This window comes from Saimiri boliviensis, chromosome 1 (genome assembly GCF_048565385.1).
Source record: "Saimiri boliviensis isolate mSaiBol1 chromosome 1, mSaiBol1.pri, whole genome shotgun sequence".
NCBI classification, from domain to species: Eukaryota; Metazoa; Chordata; class Mammalia; order Primates; family Cebidae; genus Saimiri; species Saimiri boliviensis.
Genome location: NC_133449.1, coordinates 131093000 through 131117030, shown reverse-complemented (window position 1 = coordinate 131117030; position 24031 = coordinate 131093000). Strand labels below are relative to the sequence as shown.

The following is a 24031-nucleotide window of genomic DNA, read 5'->3' as shown; positions in this document are numbered from 1 at the left end:
ATGGAGACATTAGAACTCTTGTGCACCACTGGTGGTAATATAAAACGATGCAGCTGTTTTGGGAAACAGTACAGAGGTTCATTAAAAGTAGAACTATCTTATGATTCGGCAATCACACTTATGGGTATTTACCCAAAGAATTCAAGACAGGATCTCAAAGAGGTATTTACACTCAAATGTTTATTGCAGTAGTATTCCCAGTAACTGTAAGGCAGAAACAACCTAAACGTCCATCAATGATGAATAGAAAATATGGGCCCGATGCAGTGGCTCATGTCTGTCATCCTAGCACTTTGAGAGGCTGAAGTCAGAGAATTGCTTGAGCTCAGAAGTTTGAGATCAGCCTGGGCAACATAGTGAGACCTCATCTCTACAAAAAATAAAAAAGAGCCAGGTATGGTAGTTTGCTTTTAGTACCAGCTACTCAGGAGGCTGAGGAGGGAAGATCACTTGAACCTAGGCTATCCAGGCTGCAGTGAACCATGATGGTGCCACTGCACTCCAGCCTGGGCAACGGAGTGAGACCCTGATTTAAAAAAAAAAAAAAGGAAATGTGATATATACATGTGTGGACTCAGAAGGCTAATCAGAAACTCAAAAGAATGCAACTATTTGTGTCTCACCTACCTGTGACCTGGAAGCCCCCTCCCTGCTTTAAGTCTTTCTGCCTTTGCTTCAAGTGGTCCTGCCTTTCCAGACTGAACCAATGTACTTCTTACTTATATTGATTAATGTCTCATGTCTCCTTAAAATGTGTAAAACCACGTGCCTCAACCACATTGGGCACATGTCATCAGGAATTCTTGAGGCTGTGTCACGGGAGCATCCTCAACCTTGACAAAATAAACTTTCTACATTAACTGAGACCTGTCTCAGATTTTGATTCTGAGGGCCCAAGATATTTTCCTTTCACACATGCGATGGAATATTATTCACCCTTTAAAAAGAATGACCTCCAGTCATATGCTACAACATGCATGAATTTTGAACATCATGCTAAATAAGGTAAGCCACTCACAGAATGACAAATACTATCTAATTCCACATGTAAGTGGTATGTGGTTACCTAAATAGTCAAACTCATAGGAACAGAAAGTAGAATGGTGGCTGCCAGGGGCTGGGGGAGGGCAAATGGGAGTTGCTGTTCAATGGATAAAGAGTTTCAGTTATGCAAGGTGCAATTCTAGAGATTTGCGATGAGCAAATTTCTTATAGTTAACAATGCTGTACTGTACACTTAAACACTTCTTAAGAGGATAGATCTCATGTTACATTTTTTACCGTTTTTTAAAAAATGGACAAAAGACATTAACAGGATTTTATAAACGATTTCAAACTGAGCAATAAATATATGTGAAATGATCAGCCATATTAGTCATTAGGTAAATGCAAATTAAAATAACAATGAGATACCATTGCTCGTCCACCAGATTTGGTGCGGGGGGAAGTGCGGTGGACGGACCAAAAAACTTAACGAAATCTGTGTTGATGGGAATGTAGAGCTGTAACAGTAACTCTCACACTCTGACTGTGGCAGTATAAACTGGTACAATCATTTTGAAAATGTTTGATTTTCAAGTATATATATTTCTATATATATATAAACGTATTCCTACCTATATCTTTACTACCTGGCATGTCTCTGCAAAATAAATCGCTGTATCTCTCCAGAAAGACACTATCTCTAGCTTTTCAAAGTTATTAAAACAGGTTTGGACTCTGCAGAAAAGCAGGAAGTTCATGGAGAGTTATCTTCCTAAATCTGAGTTTAGGAACCTGTTAAATATTCAGGGGTAAATGGGCAAAACAAGCAACATTGGCTGTCATTGAGGAAGCATTTACTATGTTCTGGCACAAATTATGTGATGAGGTTTGAAGAGTGATTCTTGATCACCCTCTTTGAGTGTGGAGCTAATTTGCAAAATAAAACAAGAATCAAAAACCTTAATGGAAGTAAAGCCCATGGGAAATTTTGACCAAATAGGATTCCTATTAGATTCTACAATTGAACCTACTCCCTTAGTCACAGACAGGGCTGGGAGACCTCCCACCTGCTGAAGGGGCAGGGCAGCTCAGGCAAGATGGAAGAGAAGGGTGAAGAGACCATTCAGAAAAGAACAGCCTTGCAGGGGCTGAGAAAATCATGTTAAGCTTGCCTTTCGAAACTCATCCATCAGAGGGGTCACTTCTCCCATGAGGAGGCAGGAGTAAGAAAACAGCCAAAAGCCTGCAGTATTCCTCCACAGTTTTCCTTTCCAGGGCTTGGACCAGAGTTCTGGTCACCCAGAACAAGGGGCATGGCCAAGGTGGTATTTGTCCACGTGGCTTTGGCCAGATTGTTTCAGCTTAAATGCAAATACCTTGATTCTGCTACTAGATGTACTGGCTGTAATGCCCTCCTGACACAGCAAAGTGTAAGAAGGTTATTGTCCTTGCAAAGAAGGAGAATGGGCATCAGAGGGAATTGGTGCCAACCTCACCTACACCATTTACTCAGTCTTCTCCTCTAAAACGATGTAATAACAATCCCTACCTTGTGTCTAGATAACTAAATAGAGTCAGCCCTTCATATCTGTGGGTTCCCAACCAACCACAGACTGAAAATATTGGAAGAAAGAGAAAAAGAAGAAGAAGAAGAGGAGGAGGAGGAGGAGGAGGAGGAGGAGGAGGAGGAGGGGGAGGAGGAGGAGGAGGAAGAGGAAGAGGAAGAGGAAGAAAAAAAACATCTAGATGCACTAGCTCACACCTCCAAAAGTAATCCAGCATTTCTGGAGGCTGAGACAGGAGGATCGCCTGAGCCTGGGAAGTTGAGGCTGCAGTAAGCTGTGATTGTGCCACTGCACTCCAGCCTCGGTGGACAGAGCAAGACCCTTCCTCAGAAAAATAAAAAATGATAAAGGATAATTGCATCTGTACTGAACATATACAGGCTTTTTTCTTGTTCTATTCCCTAACAATATAGTAACAACAATTTATGTAGTATTTACATTGTATTAGGCATTGTATAAGCAATTTAGAAATTAAAGGAGAATGTGCATGGGTTATATGCGAATGTTGCACCAGCTTTTATAAAGGAGTTGAGCATCTCTGAATTTTGGTATCCACTGGGATACCTATACGTTATAGAGTAGTCCCTTGGTATCCTGGGACCAATACCCCTCGGACACCAAGGGACTACTGTATAGCGTTTGCTCCATGCCACGCACTGTTCTAAGCCTCTTCAAATATTAATCCTTTAATCGTCCCATCCATCACCTTACGAGGTAAACATTACCTTTGTCAGCTAACGAAGGAAATGGGCAGTGAGAGGTTAAGTGGCTTGGCAGGTCCCACCGCTGTTGAGCCGAGGCGCCTATTGCGCTGGGATTTGAACGCCCACCCTCTGGCTGCGCAACCTGTGTCATCCTGCAGGAAACGAAGCCATCCCGGGACCCGGCGCGCGAGTAAGACTCCGCAGTATGCGCGGCGTGTGCGCGGAACCTGGTCTTCTACGAGCCTGGCCTTCCGAGCGTGGCGCGCGGCTGCAGGGATTCTCCGGGACTCGCGCCGGGGACCGCGCTCGGGAATCCTGCGGGGGTGGGAAGGGGGCTCGGGCTCGGCGCCTCCGCCGCAGGGGGGCGCTGCCGGGCTCCCCGGCGCTGGCGCTGCGGGCCGCCCCCGCGGCTGGGCGTGCCGCCTGCAAGATGTCCGTGCGCCGCGGCCGGCGGCCGGCGCGGCCCGGGACCCGCCTCTCCTGGCTGCTGTGCTGCAGCGCCCTGCTGTCCCCGGCCGCGGGCTACGTGATCGTGAGCTCCGTGTCCTGGGCCGTCACCAACGAGGTGGACGAGGAGCTGGACAGCGCCTCCACCGAGGAGGCTATGCCCGCGCTGCTGGAGGACTCGGGCAGCATCTGGCAGCAGAGCTTCCCCGCCTCGGCTCACAAGGAGGACGCGCACCTGCGGCCCCCGGCGGGCGCCGCGCGCTCCAGGCCGCCCCCTGCGCCGCCCGGGATGTTCTCCTACCGGCGTGAGGGCAGCCAGGCGGCCGGTGCCCCCCCGGCCCCGAGGCTGCGAGCCGCCACCGTCCGCTCCCTGGCCCACGCCAGCGCCTGGGGCTGCCTGGCCACCGTGTCCGCCCACGAGAAGGTAAGCGCCCGGCGGCGAGCGCGAGGGGGCTTGGCATTCAGGCGGCGGCCGGGGAACCGGGACGTGCTCGCGACCGCTCGGGACTGGGATCCGGGTCCACCAGACGTGCTCGGTGCGCTGGATGGCACCCTCGACACTGCATATAACGGAAGGCGAAGGTGCCTCCGTGAGCTGGCGAAGTCGGGGAGGGGTCGGAGAGGGTCGTGGACAACCAGGCTTCCTGCCAGGTAGGGCTGGGTACCGAATCCCCGCCTAGAGATGGCCAGGCAGAGGGACGGACACCTAACCAGCGTCTGACCGAGACCTGAACCAAAGCAGCCAGAGCCGCCTTTGGAATCTCAGAGTAGGCGGGGACAGCCCTTCCCAGAGCAGGGCACAGACCCACAGACCCGAACTGCCCATCACCTCCTGACCTGGAGCTGAAGTGGAGACGGGGGCAGAGACAGCACCAGGGCTTCGTTGGAAATCTGCATTTAAGAAAATGGAGTTCAAGATTTTTTTCTGGAAAGGAGGTTTATTATGCAAAGTGTGTAAAACCTGGAATGAGCTATCCGCTGCACTTTTTGTCTTCAGTTCGCAAATGCTTTACTCACCTGTTAGACATGATTCCACGTAGAATGACATGGACAAGTAATGCACATGTAACTTCCATGCCTCCAGAAAGGTTTTACGGGTGTTAAGAGAGATAAAAGAGATACAGGGCAGTAATGTGAACTCCTATTTACTTCCTACAGAAACAGAATTAGTGTTTTATAGAATGCATAGGACATTGGCTGGGTTCTTGCCCCAGCTCTGGGTCTCACCAAGACTGTGGCCGAGTGACTGGCTTCTCCACTTTGCTTTCCTCATCTGTAAAATTAGGTGGATAACCAGGCAGTTTTTAAGGTTTTTTGTGTTTTTTTTGCTTAAAAACTGCCTAAATGGCAACTTTATTTCGATTTTGGCAATGGTCTTAACCTCTTCAGTGTCAAATGCAGATCCAGTTGGATATCCTGAGCACCCAAATGATTTTTCACAGCTGTATTTTGCACTCCTAAGACACATCTTAAAAAGACAAAGGTTAAAGATGATACTAATCTTGGTTGAAAACACAAATCTTTTCAATAAATTGAAAGTCTAGTGCCAATGTATTGGAGATATTTTGACTTTCAACATTCCTTCTCTTAGCTTTGTTAGGAGTTCCTCTTTCTAATCCTTACTGACATTTAATCTAAACAATAAATTCAGAAAACATTTACAATGTACTGCCACGTATGCAAAGCATGACTCTGGGCAGCTATGTCAAGCTGAAAAATGGGATATATGAACGAAGTTATATTACCATTTTGGAAGATTCCTTAACATTTCCTATTCCTAAAAAATTGAAGCCCTGCCTTTTATAATTCTACACTCCATTATCAAGCAACCCTTCAAGGACAAAGATAACTCCTGGATTCTGAGCTAAGTAACAACAAGGTGAACTTCGTTAGGAATGAAATCATGGAAAAGTGGGATGTTTGACTGGCAGGATTTGGGAAAACCTAAGCACTAAATATTTTTGTTGGCCAGGCGCAGTGACTCACACACCTGTAATCCCAACACTTTAGGAGGCCAAGGAGGGCAGATCATTTGAGGTCAGAAGTTCAAGACTAGACTGGCCAACATGGTGAAACCTTGTTTCTACTAAAAACACAAAAATTAACCAGGTGTGGTGGCACACACCTGTACTCCCACCACCTGAGGAGGCTGAGGCACAAGAGTCGCTTAACCCAGGAGGCAGAGGCTGCAGTGAGCCAAAATCATGCCACTGAACACCAGCCTGGGCAACAGAGTGAGACTCTGTCTCAAAAAATAATAATACTAATAAATAAATATTTTTGTTTATATCTGCAATCACAGAAACATGATATACCACCTGTCTTAGTCCATTTGTATTGCTATAAACAAATACCTGAGGCTGGGTAATTTATAAAGAAAAGAAGTGTATTTGGCTCACAGTTCTGCAGGCTGTTCAGAAAGCATGGCGCAGCATCTGCTTCTGGGGAGGCCTCAGGCTGCTTCCACTCATGGTGGAAGGTGAAGAGGAGCCAGTGTATGCAGAGATCACATGTCGAGAGAGAGAGCAAGAGAGAGGGGACGGTGCCAGGCTCTTTTTATTTTTATTTGTTTATTCCCAGGCTGGAGTGCAATGGTGCAATCATAGCTCACTGCTGCCTCAGACTCTTGGGCTCAAGCAACGCTTCTTCCTCAGCCTTCCAAGTAACTGGGACTACAGGTGTGTGCCACCATGCCAAGCTACTATTAAAAAAAAAAAAAAAAAACTTTTTGTAGAGATAGGGGTCTCGCCATCGTTCCCAGGCTGATCTTGAACTGTTGGTCTCAAGGGATCCTTCTGCCTTGGCCCCCCAAAGTGCTGGGATTACAGAGTAAACCCCCACGCCCAGCTGACACCAGGCTTTTTTAAACAACCATCTCTCAGGGGAACTCTTAAGGAACTAACAGAGGGACAATTCATTCATTACCTCGAGGAGGACACCAAGCCATTCATGAGGGATCCACTCCCATGACCCAAACACTTCCCACTGGGCCTCCCCTCCAACACTGGGGATCAGATTTTAGCATGAGGTTTGGAGGGAAAGACATCCAAACTATAGCACCACCCTTCTCCCACCCTGCTGGGTGGTCATGAAGAAAACTTGGCATATCATGTTTCTGTGACTTCCTTTATACAAAAGAATGGTTAAGAAATCAATTTCTTGTAACTTGCTGAGTCATACAATGAAATATTATTGATTATAATTTTTAAAATGCAGCTAATAAATGAGGAAGTGATGTAGCCCTAAAAGAAACAATAAAAGAAAGTTCCTGAAGTCCAAAGAGCAGGCAAGACGTTAAAGACTTAAATTTCCTCCCTAAAGTTGCTAAAAACATGGAAGCGGCAGCCAACCTTGGGAGTTAAGGCAGTGGGACTGTAACGGGCAACTTGTGGGAAAGGCTTAGCGCCACCCCCCATAAATGTCATTGTTCCTCCCCCAACATGAAATTTTAAAAGTGAATGTATATTTGCCATGCACAGGCATCTTCAAGAAGAATCCTTTCACCACCCCTTCCAAATAGAATGCCATTGCTAAGCATCTCCTGTAGAGGAATTCTAGAGCCACCACGGAGTGAATTGGGCAGACTGGGGACCACGTTACCTTGATTTACTACCCGTCAAAGCCACTCTGATGCCATGATCCCCCCTCCTCCCTGGTGCTGTATTTTCTAGCCAGAGGCACACAAGCTAAGCTCCCAGATCAAGTCAAGCCACAACTCAGCATTGAAAAAGCCTTTTTTGGTGTTTATTAGATCCAAGGACTGCCATTTGGGAACTGCCTGCCCATCAGTGATGGCCCCATCAACAATAGCACTGGGATTCCTTTCTTCTACATGACAGCCAAGGACCCCGTGGTGGCCGATCTGTTGAAGAACCCCATGGCCTCGCTGACGCTACCGGAATCAGAAGGAGAGTTCTGCAGGTAGACAAGGGTTTGCCCTCACTCGCGTGGTTCCTGGGAAATTTTTGACAGAGAGTTGGGCATGGGTTTCCCTCTGGGTCACCTGACTTTAACAGACCTCTAACATGCACATCGATGTTCACCCTTGAAATCAGATCAATTAGAATTCCACCACTCACCAAGCAGTGTGATTTGTAGCAAGTTACTTAACCTCTAGGAGCCTCAGTTTCTTCTTCTGTAAAATGTGAATAATAATCGTTGCCTCCGAGTGTTATTGCAAGTGTTGGATAACCCTTGCAAAATGCTTTGTGCAGCACTGGCAGGAATCCAGACAGCTCCTGTTATTATGGAAAAGGGCTAGAGTAGGAGTGAGGGTCAGTAAAGGAAGAGCCAGTAGTTCATCTCCTCAGCACAGAGTCACGCAACCCAGAGTCAATTTACTGTCTTTTCAATTTATTTCTCCTGTCCCCAGAGATATGTGCAATAAAGAGCCAGCATTTTTTAATACATCTTTTCAAAAACTCTCTGAAAGAAAACGTTTTTAAAGACATTTAAGCACTAACAGAACACTGATCCAGGCCCCTTTGTCTGAATTCAAAATGCAAAGCCTGAACTTGTATTCTCCCAGGGAGATGTCTACACGAAGCTGGTATGGGGGCTGCATGTGAGATCCCCTTACCCTTCCCAGAGGAGCAGCAAATGCCCAGGGTAAGCCCTTTAACCTCCAGGACCTAAGTCACTCCACCTAAATGTAGTGATGCTTTAGAAAATCAACAGGCCACGGCAGGGCTCGGTGGCTCACGCCTGTAATCCCAGCACTTTGGGAGGCCGAGGCAGGGTGATCATGAGGTCAGGAGTTTGAGATCAGCCTGGCCAATATGGTGAAACCCTATCTCTACTTAAAATACAAAAATTAGCCAGGCATGGTGGCAGGTGTAGGCAGGAGAATCTCTTGAACCTGGGAGGCCGAGGTTGCAGTGAGCTGAGATTGTGTCTTTGCACTCCAACCTGGACAATAGAGTGAGATTCTATCTCAAAAAAAGAAAAAAAAAAAAATCAAGAGGCCTCATCCCTCCTCTGAAATTTATTCTTTATGCACAGCACAGAAAACATAATAACCAAACAATGTATGAGTTCTTACAGAGGCTAATCAAAGCAACTACACAAGCAAGATGCTGCCTGGATAAGCCATCGTTCCCCTTCAGCCAGGATAGACCATGTGGAGATACTTCAGCTGACCCTGTTCCCCACCAGGTTACAGCAAGAAGCCAGGAAAAGAAATGTTTCCTTCCTCATGGAATAGTCTCCCTGTTCTTGGTCAGTCAAGCTTGCTGTTACTAGAAGTGTATTTCTAGGATTCTGTTTTTTTTTTGTTTTTGAGGTTTTTTTTTTTTTTTTTTTTTTTTGAGACAGAATTTCACTCTTGTTTCCCAGCCTGGTGTGCAGTGGCATGATCTCGGCTCACTGCAACCTTGAACCTCTGCCTCCCGGGTTCAAGCAATTCTCCCTGCCTCAGCCTACCAAGTAGCTGGGTTTACAGGCACCTGCCACCAGGTCTGGCTAATTTTTATATTTTTAGTAGAGGTGGGGTTTTGCCATGTTGGCCAAGCTGGTCTTGAACTCCTGACCTCAGGTGATCCACCCACCTCGGCCTTCCAATCCAGGATACCTTTCTAAGCTTCTCAGGCTTTCCTCGTTCAGGTATCCTGAAAGCAGTCGTGCTGAAGCGTGTGGCTCCCAGAGCCCCAGAGCACAGCCGCTCTTGGGACACGCAACAGAATCCATGCCTGGGACCAAGCTGCAGCAGCGCTCCGGCTTGGGGAGGATTTGTCAACTGGCAACCCCCAGGCAGACGGCAGCAGGAGCTGGAGCTAGGAGCAGTGAGAAATCGGACTTAGGAGAAGTCCTCACAGGGGAGAGGGTCTCAGGGTGACTTCCTTCAGCCCCCGGGGAAGACTTGCCTGCATGGTTTAGAGCCACCTATGTGGACCGTCTTCGTGCCAGGCCACATGTGGGATGCGCAAACACCTGTGCAGCCTGCCAACTAACTGGGTGAGGCAGTTCATGTCTGGAGGTGAGCACCCCAGGGCCAAGGGCAGGAGCATCTTAGCACACCTGTTACTCTGTCCTGGGAGAGGAAGGAAGAGACACACTCATGGGTACCCCTTAGTTTATATCTTCATGTAAAGCTGTTTCTCAGAACTGCTGCACCCCCGACAGTGGTTAAGCTTCTGACGTATTGAAATATGATGTAAATAAATGCCTATAAAACCAAGTTTTGCCTTAGTAAGCCTCATACTTCAATGCAAAAGTTACCCAGCAATGGGGCTTTTGCGTCACCCTAGGGTCTACGACTTCCCATAATCGGCATAAGCCCAGACGTGACTCACCTGTGTGAGCTTCACATTCCAGGTGGAGCATTACATTTTAGGTTTCACCTTCGGAATCTTGGTAATGTTGAACACAGGGACTCAACAAGTCAAAGCCATGCGGCCTGCATTGAAAAAGAGAATCCAGAGCCTCAAATAAACAAGCCAAGCAGGGGGCTCCTAGGGCCACCAAGGCATCTGGTAGAAGTGTCCGCAGCTACCCAAACACCTGGGGGAGTTTTGAACAACAGCCAGGCAAGGTACCAGCAGGGGGCCCCCTCCTGCCTGCCCCCGGGCCTGAAGAGGTCGCAAAGGCAGACTTCATCCTCAGGTGCTTCAGAGTTTCACAGCTTGAATCTCCCACAGGAGGGAGGAGATTCAAAAAAGCATCCATGTCTTATGATGATAATGAAAGGTCAAGGCCACCTGATCCTCTCAGCTTCAGAAGGTAGCTCATACTCAGAAAAGTGAAAACTGCCTTCCATCCTATGTATGGAAAACTTGCAACAGCGTTTTTAACCATCCCATGTGGCGCCTTCTGGGGGCTCCTATTCCTCTGCTGGTCTGTGCAGTGGGGAGGCCGTGAGTTATCCGTGTTTCATCCCAAGGGGGAAGACAAAGCCAGAAGTAGGCTTTACTGGACCATAAAACAAGTCCTGACAGGGAGGAAGTCGGGAGGCCACTGACCTCTGAGAAAGGAAAGGGGGTGCCTTCACGGTCATTTCCTACAGCCCACTGGGCATCTCTAAAAGAGGGGGCATTTCAGCGGCAAGCCTGCCTCTGCGTTCATCAGGTAAGCCCCATTTACTGAAGACTCTGCACTGGCATGGGCTGGTGAGTGCCACTCCACCAAGGACACAGCCCGGGAGCAAGGAGCCTCCAAGAACTGGGGCAAGAACAACTTAAGCTGAGGGAGGGAGAAAAGCAAGTCTGAGACTATTGAGAGGGCGGGCTGATGTCAGAGCTCCCTTTGGTGCCAAACAATTGTGTCTATAATGTGTATGTGTTTAGTAAGCAGATACACAAATGGAAAAATCGATTACACATAGATAATAGGTAAATAATTGATAGAAGATAGATAGATTATAGATAGGTAAGAGATAGATGGATGATGGATGAATGGATAGGTAGATGGATGAATTGGATGAATAGATAGATGATAGATGGATGATAGATGAATAGGTAGATAAATGATAGATGGATGATGAAGAGATAGATGATGGATGGATGGATGGATGAATAGATACGTACATGATGGATGGATGGATAGATGAATAGATAGATAGATAGATAGATAGATAGATAGATAGATAGATAGATAGAAGCTTTTACACATTTCAACTGTTCTCTATTCAAAAGAGCAAATATTGGCCAGGCGGGGTGGCTCACACCTGTCATCCCAGCACTTTGGGAGGCTGAGGCGGGTGGATCACAAGGTCAGGCATTCAAGACCAGCCTGGCCAAGATGGTAAAACCCCATCTCCACTAAAAATACAAAAATTAGCTTGCCATGGTGGCGGGCACCTCTAGTCCCAGCTACTCGGGAGGCTAAGGCAGGGAATTGCTTGAATCTAGGAGGCAGAGGTTGCAGTGAGCCGAGATCATGCCATTGCATTCCAGCCTGGGCGACAAGAGCAAAACTCTGTCTCAAAAAAAAAAAAAAAAAGACCAAATATTACAGTTGCCCTACTTGGTCTCCACAGTCCACTCTTCATCACCTTGAATTCATCCTTAATCCAGCAGCTGGGGTACTCTCTTAAAATCCACATCAGATCCCGAGGAGAAGCAGCAGAATCCTTAATATGGCCTAGGAGGTGCTTCACAACCAGGCACCTGCTTCCCTCTAAGAATAAATAATAGTGTCTGCCTCTTAACTGATTGACTTAATATTTAATTTATACCTAGTTTCATCAAATTAAGAGCATTAACCTGATAGCTTGTTGTAGTCAAAACTGACATATATTCTTTGGCATGGAGCTAAGAAAATGCTTTTCCATTAGTAATCCCCGCATGTAGGTTGACAAGTCATATCACTCAAAAGTGATATTTAGATCCATTAACAGGCCTGTGTCTTAAAGATAAAGTTAGATCCAAGTCGAAATAGGTGAAGGACATTGAGTATCCATGGCCTCAAGAGTCTCAGGAAATTTAATGAAGAAAATGCCCAGCAGGGCCGGGCGAGGTGGCTCACACCTATAATCCCAGCACTTTGGAAAGCTGAGGGGGATGGATCACGAGGTCAAGAGATTGAGACCTTCCTGGCCAACATGGTGAAACCCTTCTCTCCTAAAAATACAAAAATTAGCTGAGCATGGTGGTGTGCACCTATAATCCCAGCTATTCAGGAGGCTGAGGCAAGAGAATCGCTTGAACCTGGGAGTCGGAGGTTGCAGTGAGTCAAGATTGTACCACTGCACTCCAGCCTGGTGACAGAGTGACTCTGTCTCAAAGAAAAAAAAAAAAAACCCCAGCAGATGTAGTTTCCTTAACCACAGCCATGAGAAGGCAATATCTTGAGAATGATGAAAGGAATGAATATCTCTTCATATTTTATAGCTTTCTAGGGACCTTAAAGGGTTTTTTAATGAATCTGTCAAGTCCAGCCTGGGCTAGTTCATCACACCTAGTTAGGGATTTTTTCCAGATCTTTTCGTTTCCCTGATCCGCAGGTCCCCGAACTTTCCCTAAAATGTCACATTGAAGTTCCTAGATTTAATTGAACTCATTTGTCCTGACTCCCAGCCCAGGGCATAATGATTAGGTGTTATCCCAGGGCATAATAATCAGGCATATTTGCCCTGCCCTTCTTTTTGGAGGGGATAATTTGGAGGATGAATCTGACTGGATGATAAGTAGAATGTGACTCTCAGCTGGAAAAGTACTAGGTCGGTGATTTCTGCGGAACCAAGTTGCTGGGCTAAAATGAAATACCCTGCCAGTTCAGAACGTCACTTTTCCCACTGGTGTGACATAGAGGGGAGGGGAGGATATCCGAGGGCCTTCTGGCTCCATGGTTGACTGGAGGTAGGACACTCCAAGAGTGGTGGAGACAGAATAGGTGAGCACAGCCATCAGGGCCGATATGTATTTGGTATATGGATCTCTACATAGACTGTTATAAAGTGTGAGCTCCTATAAATTTAGAGTAGAAGAGTGACTTTCAACTGCTTGAAGGGCAAGGATTGAAGGGACACATTATTTGGACCTGGACCTCTTTGTCCCTCCCCCAGGACCCCTTAGGGGAAGCAGCACCCAAGTGATGCTAACACCACTCCGAGATAATGAGGACATTAATTAGGTCTTATATGCATTTCCTGGGTTTCTAGTAAAGGCCTATTAAGAAATATGATTTAGGTCGGGCACGGTGGCTCAAGCCTGTAATCCCAGCACTTTGGGAGGCCGAGGCGGGCGGATCACGAGATCAAGAGATCAACACCATCCTGGCCAACATGGTGTGAAACCCTGTCTCTACTAAAAATACAAAAATTAGCTGGGCATGGTGGCGTGTGCCTGTAGTCCCAGCTGCTCAGGAGGCTGAGGCAGGAGGATTGCTTGAACCCAGGAGGCGGAGGTTGCAGTGAGCCAAGGTCGTGCCACTGCACTCCAGCCTGGCACCTGGCGACAAAGCAAGACTCGGTCTCCAAAAAAGAAAAAGAAATGTGATTTAGGGCCAGGATGGCTTATGTCATTTGTAAATGGAGTCAAGATTAGAGTCTGACAGAAAGGCAAAGCCTGAATGATCTCACTTACACGTGAAATCTAGAGAAGTCAACTCATAGAAGTAGACAAGCCTTTTCGCCCAGGGGCCAGGCGAAAGTGAGAGCGGGAAAATGGTGATTACAGGGTGCCGAATTTCACTTAGAAGACAAACATGTTCTGGGGTTGGATGTGTGAATTAATGTGATTTGCATATACATCAAATTGTCACATTGCAGATGTTGAATCTTTTCAATCTTTATTTGACAATTAAATATTTTTAAAATGTTAGAAGATTAGTGTAAAAAAACCATGAAGGGAAGGTGGCTTTTCCACTCGTCAGACATTATACCCAACAAGCCAGAGCCTACAAAACATGTCTTGCCTAATAATTGTTAGTTTATTTAAAGTCTGTTTTATCTAATTATTCTGTTTACTCCTGGGTGCTGTGATGCCTTCATTTAATTAATGAGATGAATTAGGGGTGGGAATCTATTTCCCAGCTCAGGTTAAAATGGCAAATGGAGAATAAGAGTCTAGTTTAAAAGAGTCACTGGCAATCAGTAACCCCCCTCCTCTTCATTTCCCTCTCCCTTAGTGATGTAAGCATGGACATGTACCCCTTAACTAAATTAACCCCTTAACTAAATTAACCCCTTAACTAAATTAAACTAAATAAGGCAACCACGAAACCCACTTGATGAAAATTCAATAAATATTGATTGACAAAGAAAGGCTGCCCAAAAATGTCTCTTTTCCTGTAATATCCTCCCTTACAGAGCATGCAGCCTTGAACAGCATGGGTTAGAGATTTGCACTTTCTTAGTGAATCAGGGCAGTGAGCCCTTGGGACCAGGGAGGACTCATCCATGGGGTGATATTCTCCCTGATCATATTGGATCAATTTTCATTTGAAGATCAGAATGTAAATGAAACCCAAAGAGTTTATCAGATGCTGTTCCTGAAATAAAAACATTTCTTTTTTTAAAAAAAAGCAGAATACATTTTTATTATACGACAGTTTGTGTGGTTTAAACAATTTCTTTTCATGGAGTACATTTTCACATTTTAGATTCCCACAGTGGGAAAAATAACAATTTATCACTTAGAGGTTTATATTTGTGGACAGATTGTTTTAGAACAAGTAAAACATCTTTGAGAATTAAGTCTCAGTTTAGAATTTATAATATTTTGATACATCTCCAAGGGGGCCTAATCTTTAAATGGAACTTCTCTATATTCAGAAGCTCTCCAAGCTTTTTTTCCTATGATTTAGAAATTCATGATATGAGAGATCAGCATTTGCTAATTTTAAAGTTTCCCTAGTCTAGCTGGTGTCTACTAACGAGAGAGGGAAGTTTTCTAAAATTAAACGCTGTCTAATTTTCTGCAATTTTTCTTCATGAATTAACAGTATTTCCTTCTGTCCATTATTCCCAAGGCAAATAGAGGAGAAATTTGATCATGTGGTAGTAACAAAGCTGGATTCTCTTTAAGAGATTATTAAATTAAAAGGCAAAAGCTCATATTATGTTGTTTTACTGTGAGTCTTTTGAGAAACTGGGAGGCAACCCCACCAGAATACAGACCTCAGTCTCAATTTTTTGGACATGATTCTTCTCAAACCTTTTCCTCTTAGATTAAATTCTGTGCCGGGCACAGTGGCTCACATCTGTAATCACAGCTATTTGGGAGGCCAAAGCAGGCAAATTACTTGAGGTCAGGAGTTCAAGACCCACCTGGCCAGCATGGTGAAACCACATCTCTAATAAAAATACAGTAAAATCAGCTAGGCATGGTGGTGTGCACTGGTAGTCCCGGCTACTTGGGAGGCTGAGGCAGGAGAATCGCTTGAACGTAGAAGTTGCAGTGAGCCGAGAATGGGCCACTGCACTCCAGCCTGGGTGACAGAGTGACACACTGTCTTAAAAAAAAAAAAAAAGATTAAATTCTGGAAATAACCACGTGATTGAGAGATGCCTGTTCAATGGACTTCTCTTATTTCCTCCTTATTGTGAGGTGAATGGCACGAGAAAGCAGAGGCAAAGAGGCAGACACCAGTTTTCCTTTCCTTCAATAACATGGACAGATGTCCCTTGACTGCATAAATGCCTGGGTTTAAAGTATTCCATCAAGAAGGTCAGAGCTTCCACAGCGTGGCAGCAGCTTTACAGATGCCCATATCGTGACAGTTGAACAGCACAGCCCAACAAAGCTGGAAGTGCCGAAAGGCCTGCTTTGACAGCTTTCTGTGATGCACCCCCTTGAACACAGTCAACAACTTGTCCAAGGCCCCAGTGACTATGGAGAGGGAAGAGTTCAAATAAGCAGCTGGGAGCAGGCCCAGGAGCAAAACATTGTCAGCCCTTTCACGAGTCCAGTGGAGAGACACCGCCTTGGAACCAGAATGGTGGCTCAGTGTCAGGTGAATGTGCTGCATTCCACCCCATCCTGGAGTAGGGTGGTCCTAAGGAAATGCCGAAGCGTCAGCAGGTCTGACCACTGGGGTTCAGAGAAGCAGAGCTCAGCCTCCCTGAGCACCAAAGAAGGCACTCAGCCGCCTCGTTCCTGAGGGCTCCGGAAAACATTCCTATTGATATTTTGAACAAATGCTACTTTCCTAGGTAGACTGGTTTGATGATCAAGAAAGGAGGGTCCAGGAGTACTTTTTCCTCTTCCTCCAAAGGCTCTTAATGAAAGGTGGCCATGGGTCACACCCCCTCTTATTCCCCAAGGATGGAGGCATCCCTGCCTCACCATGACCAGTGGCTCTTGGCAGAGCCCTTTGATTGGCCAGGCCTTGGTGTGGTTTTGCAAACTGAAAAGATTCCAGTTTGCAGAGGAATCTAGTTTCTGAGGGGAGTGCCAGACTGTGGAAGGGATTGAAGCCCAATGGGCCTCGATGAGACCTCGAATGGAAGCCTCTCAGAATCCAGGATCCCTCAGAACGACTAGCTGGCAGGGGTGCATGTTGAAGATGCAACTCAGCACTGAGGAATCACACACCAGAGAGGGACTGCTCACACCGGAGCAGCTGGGGTGGCGTGCCGGGACACAGACGAAATTCCTGCCCGGTCTCATAGGCAGCCCTCTATGCTGCAGACACATCAACCGGAAGAGGAGCTGCTTTTGTGAAACAGAGGAACTGAGGGGAGGGTGTCAGCAGGAGGGTTGGTTTGCCTTTATGTCATGGGTTCAAGATGAACTCTTCCTGCAAACAACTAAATTAGTGTGCACCAAGTTTAATTGTTTCTTCTTTATGAAAAGTAAAAGGAGATTCGGGAAATGCAAATGCCACTCCTCCCCCGGCCTCCATCTTTTTAACTATACTTGTAGGAAGAAAATGTCAAATGATAGATGAAAACCTCAGACCAACCTAATTCCAAAGGCAGGCCCTGAGATTTGTTCCCCCAGAGCTGGGTTTAGAAAGCACTCTGTTCATTCAGTCATTTTTACATGGGCTGGATCAAGCAAACACACAGTAGGCACCTGCTTGCAGCGGCTGGCTTGCTAAGAGCCAAGATTTGTCTCTGTCTGGAGTCTGTGTCCACCTGAGACGGAATGTGCATTTCAAAGCCCAGAGCTGACCTAATCGGATATAGAAGCTGAATCCAATTTCTCTTCACTGAATCTTGTTCATTCCTTTTGAAAGGAACATGCAAGTCTAAATAATTCCTCTCTGTTCTGATTCATGTTACCTCTTCTCCTTTGCTGTGCATTCCAGTATTCCTAGAGCTAACATTAACCTGAGTGGTTTTATTTATTATTTTATTTTATTCTTTTGAGACAAAGTCTCACTCTGTTACCCAGGATAGAGTGCAGTGGTGTGATCTTGGCTCACTGCAAACTCTGCCTCCCAGGTTCAAGCGATTCTTCTGCCTCAGCCTTCCGGGAGGCAACACCATGCCTGGCCTGTTTTGTATTTTTAGTACAGATGGGGTTTCACCATGTTGGCCAAGCTAGTCTCGAACTACTGGGCCTCAAGTGATCCGCCCACTTTGGCCTCCCAAAGTGCTGGGATTACAGGCATGCGACACCATATCCGGCCCTGAGTAGTTTTTAAAAGAGCTGTCTGCCAGGGGCAGTGACTCACACCTGTAAGCCCAGAACTTTGGGAGGCCGAGGCGGGCAGATCATGGGGTCAGGAGATCGACACCATCCTGGCCAACATGGTGAAACTTCATCTCTACTAAAAATACAAAAATGAGCTGGGCATGGTGGTGGGCACCTGTAGTCCCAGCTACTCGGGAGGCTGAGGCAGGATAATTGCTTGAACCCGGGAGGCGGAGGTTGCAGTGAGCCAAGATCATGCCACTGCACTCCAGCCTGGGGCCTGGCAATGGAGCGAGACTCTGTCTCAAAAAAAAAAAAAAAAATAGCCAGGTGTAGTGGCGCACACCTATAGTCCCATACTCAGGAACTGAAGTGGGAGGATCCATTAAGCCTAGGTGGTTGAAGCTGCAGTGAGCTGTGATCGTACAGCTACAATCCAGCTGGGTGACCCTGTCTCAAAAGAAATAAATTGCAGACTCTGTCTCAAAAGAAATAAAAAATAACAATAAATAAAAGAGCCATCTAGGAAAAGTCAGAGAACTTTGCAAAGAAAAAGCTTGATGAGCCAGTGTTCAAATATTCTCTTTCACCTTCCTGTCGTTTGTGAGGTCATATCTCATAGTAACCTGCAGTCACTTCTCTCTCCCTAATTTCATTTCAACATTGTTAAGGTTTGTCTCTGTGGTTCCTGTCCATTACATGAATTCACTAATGACTATAGTTCCTCTGTCATTACACTACCCTTTTCCTCCATCTTCTGGCCACCTGTCCCCATCCAGCTTATCAATGTTCTATTTGTCTGTTAGCCATGACTCCATCTTAAGCAGAAATGATACAAATAAGTGATTAGGATGTGACACCCATAAATATACATCCTCCAAAAAGCTTTCAGGGCTTTTAAGATGGACATAGGGGTTTTATTGCAGGACTTTTAGCATCTGGCAATCATTAAACTTCTTTCTGTCTCTGTGGATTTACCTATTCTGGACATTATATAAATGGAATTATATGACTTTCTATGGCTGACTTCTTCCACTTAGCATAATGTTTTCAAGGTTCATCATATTGTAGCATGTGTCTATAATTCATTCCTTTTTATGGCTAATATTCCATTGCGTGAATTTACTACATTTTATTTATCCATTTTTATTTATTGATTCATCATCAGCTGATGAACATTTGTTTCCATGTTTTGGCTCTCATAAGTAATGCTGCTATGAGCATTCATGGACAAGTTTTTGTGCAGATATATAATTTCACTTCACTTTGGTATATACCTAGGAGTGGAATGGCTTGGTCTTATGGTAACCGTGTTTAACTTTTTGGAGAACTGCCCAGCTGTTTTCCTAAATATATGAGGGTTGTGATTTCCCTGTGTCCTCACCAACACTTATTATTGTCTGTCTTTTTTATCATAGCTGTCCTAGTGGGTGTGAAGTAGTATCTTGACATGGTTTTGATTTGCATTTCCCTCATGACTAATGATGGTGAGCATCCTTTTGTGTGCTTATTGGCCATTTGTATGTCTCCTTTAGGGAACTGTCTATGTAAGCCCTTTACCCATTTTTAAATTTGATTATCTCTTTATTGTTGAGTTGTAAGAGTTGTTTATATCTTCTAGATATGAAAAGGTATATATGACATTTTAGATATATGACTTGCAAATATTGTGCTTATGTGTCTTTGTCTAATTTTCTCTTCTTTTGTCTTGGAAGAAGCAGGAAAACTGCTGAGGATTTCATACTGACATTCCAATTGCCCATGCTCTCTGTCAGTGTCCTTCCTCTCTTATAGGCTGGGATTTCCCCACCAGACAAGCAAATAATTGAAGTCTCATTCCTGAGACGGTAAAGAAGTGTACCCAAGTTATCTAGTGTGTAGAAATGGCAAGAAAGTGTATAAACATGAAAAAAGATTTCAATTAATTGAAAGGAATTTGGGAAAAGCTGTTATTCCAAACGTATAAAGACAAGGTAGGAGATACTAAGAATAAAAATTCAGTTCAATGTGAATTAAGCAGACCATGTCGTGTTAAATATTATGATGAAAATAAGACATTTCTCCTTCAAATGAGATTTATTGAGCACTTACTATAGGCCAGGCGTGCATAGGCATGAACTTAAAGGCACAGGCTCTTCTTGCTTCCCTGCTTATCTGTCGCCATCATTTAAATCAAGACAGCAAGGTCCAACACGTGACCACATACACGAAGTCCCCTGACAGTTAATACCAAGGCTCTCCACAATATGGAAGTTGAGTAGGGTCCCACAGTGTGACTGCAGTTTCCCCCACCTTGACATCCTCAGACCCCATCTGCATGTCTGTCCATCCATCTACCCATCATCTCCAGCTCAGCCTGCCCAACCTGACCTGGCCTTCAAAAATAAGACACTAAGCTCCTTCTTGGTGTATCTTTCCCTTCTTTACCTCTTTCTTCTCATCTTAAAACTGTATTTCAGTGTTCTAGTCCTAGTGATCACTGATTTATTCCCAAGGATTTCATTTTCTTCCTCTCTTGTGACTCAGCCTCCTGGGACTGCCCAGTCCAAGGCTCTTCCCTCTGAAAATCCCATACCCTTCCCTGGTTTTCTAGGACAGCCTTGATGATCTTGGTTTGTTTGAAGCCACTTCCTTCCTGCTTGTTTGTCCTTGAGGTCTCTGCAGCATGGGCAGAGCTCAGGCACGCTGGGGCTGCTGGCCAATGTGACCCTTGAAGCAGCAGAGCTTCCTCTATAAAATGAGATGAAACTCCAGGGTGCTTAGAAGTATTTATGGCCTAAAAGGGCCCTGGCCATCCACTCCTGCCTTTCACCATTCAGACTAGGAAGTTGAGGGGCTGAGAACAGCAAGACAGGAAAATGGACTGTGCGGTAGTGAGTGTTCGTGACCACACCCTGCTCTCTGCTGCATGGTCTCCACAGACAGCTCCAATCCTGACTCAGCCTCCCTTTCCCTCTGGCCTCTGCTCTCCCTGTAGCCACCTTCTTTCCTTTTAAATGAATCATGCATTTAAATGGCAGGCAGGTCCCTTTTTAAATGCATTGTTTGTGGAGCATCTCTAATGAGATGAATAGCAGGCTTCTGGAAAGGACGATTGAACATGCCATGCAGGGAGGGCGTCACTCCATAGCATATGTCACGTATTAAACTAGGGGGCACCCCCTGGATCTGCTGTGATACAGAAAGAGGAAAAAGGCAGAGCACCCCCTGAGGTTCCTTTGGTCTATGGAGGCCTCTATGAGGGGTCATGGGTCTATTCCTGACATCCGCCATCTGGGCTGAGGCATAGTGACCCAGGGCTGAGGATCGAGAGACCTGCCTGCCCAGGACAGGTCCTGGCAGTGTCTGCGGAAATGGCAGAGGGAACTCAGAAGGCATCTGAGAAGTGGTTTCGGGGTGGCCTCCAATCAGGTCAGCACTGCAGCAAGACCCTCAGCAGGCAGAGAGCTGCCAGGGTGCCCTGTTTCAGTCCCAGAGGATCACCTGATCCTGAAGATGAGCCAAGTGGGCCTTGGGGTGACCTTGAAACCTGCAGTCTCAGCCCAGCTGCTAACTCAGGGCCTGGGAGCAGGTCTGAAGCCAGCCTGACCCTGTCAGGTTTGATTCTGGAACCATCTGGTGGGCTGTGTATGACTAAACCCTGCTCGGGAGCGGCCTGAGCCCAGGAAAGCCACCTGATTCTCTTGAAAATACCAATTCTGGGCTCCAGCAGTCTCTGAAAATAAGGGTCTTGGGATCTGCACTTTCAAGGAACAGCCAGGGTACTCTTGATGCACAGTTAAATAGGATAATTATGACATGAGAGAAAAGGACTTCTGATCTGAGGCTCACCGATTGGAGTCCTAAGCCCTCCAATTAATATCTGCCTGGCTTTGAGCAACTTAATTTGAGTCTCAATTTCCTTCACCCTAAATGGGAATGATAGTACCCTAAGTCCACTGTGGGGATAAAATGTTTCAATGTGTGTAAAGTTTTGAGCACATGCTCAGTACTAATAAATGGTAGGTATGGTCAGTAACAGATGTTTCTTCCACACTGGACTGGGATGGCAGAAACCAGAAAAAAAAGATGGAAATCAATAGTGCCCTATTTACACTGTACCCCTCCTGTGTATAAAGGGAAGTACAGTATGTCATATACACAGTTATAGAAATAACTCATGTGTTCCTTACAAGAGTCCCAAGAGAGAGGTACCACTTGTTAGCCCCTTTTTAAAGATGAGGAAACTGAGGCACAGAGGGTGTGAGGGACTTGCACAAGGATCCACAGGTTAAATCCTCATGGGGCTGAGATTCACTCCCAGGCAGCCTGGTTCCAGAGCAGGGCTGTCACCCACTGTATTCCCTTCCTCTGTGGAATCAGCTGCATCCCAGAGGCAGTGAGAACCCTCATTCACGTTTCAGAAAGCACTGATTCGGAAGCTGCAGAACACAAATGCGGAAGTATTTTTTAAGATGAGTTGAGTTGTTTTAATATCATGTCCACTATAGGCTTACACTGAAATAGAGGCAAGACATGAAACTTGCTCTAAATGCATGCATGCAGGTCCATGCGGGCCACCTCTTCCAATAAAGCATTCGTGTGAACAAATACCCACCGAACATCTGCTGGGTAACAAGCCATGCTAAACACCATCATGGATAAATGTGAAGAAAGCATCTGCCTTTGAGGTGAGGGAGAAGGTATAAGACGCACGCACGTGGAAATAAGCATCATTCAAGCTGTATGTGTTAGATCCCCTACAAGTCATCGGCCTGTAGAAGACTGGAGAAGAGAGAGAAGCTCTTATTAGCCAGTGGTGTCTTCTCAGTCTATATCTCTTCCTGCTCTATCCAGTCCACTCTCAAGCCACCACCCATATGTGCCAGTGACTCCCAAATATATAGTCCCAGTTGAGACCGCTTATCTGAGCTCGAGATCCCAAGTCCACCTGCTTCCTAGGCACGTCAAGCCCAGCCTCCTCTCCTCCCCAGAGGCCTCCTCTGCCTGGGCTCCCCGTCTGCGTGGCTGTTTGGAGCAGACTTAGCTGCCAGCTGTGGCTCCTTCTCCCTCCCACACCCACACCCAGTCCGCAAGGCTCACCTGCCCTATCTCCTAGGCCTCTCCTGGCCCACTGCTTCTCTCCACCCCCTGGCCCAAGTCCTTAGCATCACTCAATGTGCTCCAGATTCTCCTGACTGGTCTCCTTGGATCAACCCATTCTCCATTCTAAAGCCAGAGGCATATTTTCAAAACACCCGTTTCATCATTCTACTGTCCAGCTTAAAATTCTTCAGTCTTTCCCATTCCTCTTAGAAGAAAATTCTAAAATCTTAACATGTCCTGTGAGGCCTAAATGGCCCACCCCCGCACGGTTCTAGCCTCGGAAATTACTCTCTCACCTTGTCTTTATCCTGGTCTCAGTGGCTTTTTGGCTCTTTTTTAGTCTGTGCAAATAAAAGTAACAAAATACCACAGACTGGGTGGCTTACAAACAATAGAAACTTATTTCCACAGTTCTGGAGGGCGGAAGGCCAAGCCTGAGGCAGATTTAGTGTCTGGGGTGAGCACCTGCTCTCTGGATCATAGGTGGCATCTTCTCGCTGTGCCCTGACATGGGGCAAGGGGCCAGGGAACTCTCTGGGGCCTCTTTTATGATAAGACACTAATCCCATTCAGGAGCGTGGAAAGCACTTTTGTCTCTCATGCTTTCCCTGCCTACGCCTTCTCTGATTGCCACTCATTTTCTAGGGTTCAGCCTTCATTGACCCTCAGAACTTCATTGCCCCTCAGGATTCCATGCTGTAATAGCAGGTGATGAAATCATTAATTGCGTGTCAAGCTGTCTGGTGTCTGCGTCTCCTACTGGAGTGCAGATCGCTGAAGGCCAGGACCGTGTCTTTCTGGCTCTCTGCAGCCCTCAACAAGTGCAGGGCCTGGAGCACAGTGTGAGAATATTCATGGGGGCGTTGAGGAAGGGCGTTTTCATTTCCCATTGCTGCTGTAAGAAATTGCCACAGACTTGGTGCTTTAGAACAGCACAGATGTATTCTTTTACAGTTCTAGAGGGCAGAAGTCTGAAAAGAGTCTCACAAGACTAAAACCAAGGTGTCGGCAGAGCTGCTCCCTTCTGGAGGCCCAGAGGAGAAGCCGTTTCCTTGCCTTTTCAGCTCCTAGTGGCTGCTTTCATTCCTTGATGCCTGGCCCCTTACTTACCTCACTCTCAGGGCTTGCTTCTGTCATTGCAACTCCTAGTGCTCACTTGAGACTTCTGCCTCCGCCTAGGAGGATCTCCTGTTTGCATTGGGCCCACCAGATAATCCAGGATAATCTT

General features: G+C 46.1%; 1 protein-coding gene across 1 annotated transcript in view; it reads left to right on the top strand.

Moving 5' to 3' along the window:
* Positions 1-3638: 3638 nt before the first annotated feature.
* The window catches only part of CREG2 (cellular repressor of E1A stimulated genes 2), a 39833-nt gene continuing 19440 nt past the window's right edge, over positions 3639-24031 (top strand). Inside the window, exons 1-2 of the mRNA XM_003938078.4 lie at positions 3639-4124; positions 7452-7621. Of these exons, the coding sequence (XP_003938127.2) occupies positions 3684-4124; positions 7452-7621 (611 nt within the window). The 5' untranslated portion in view covers positions 3639-3683. The remainder of the gene's footprint in view (positions 4125-7451; positions 7622-24031) is intronic.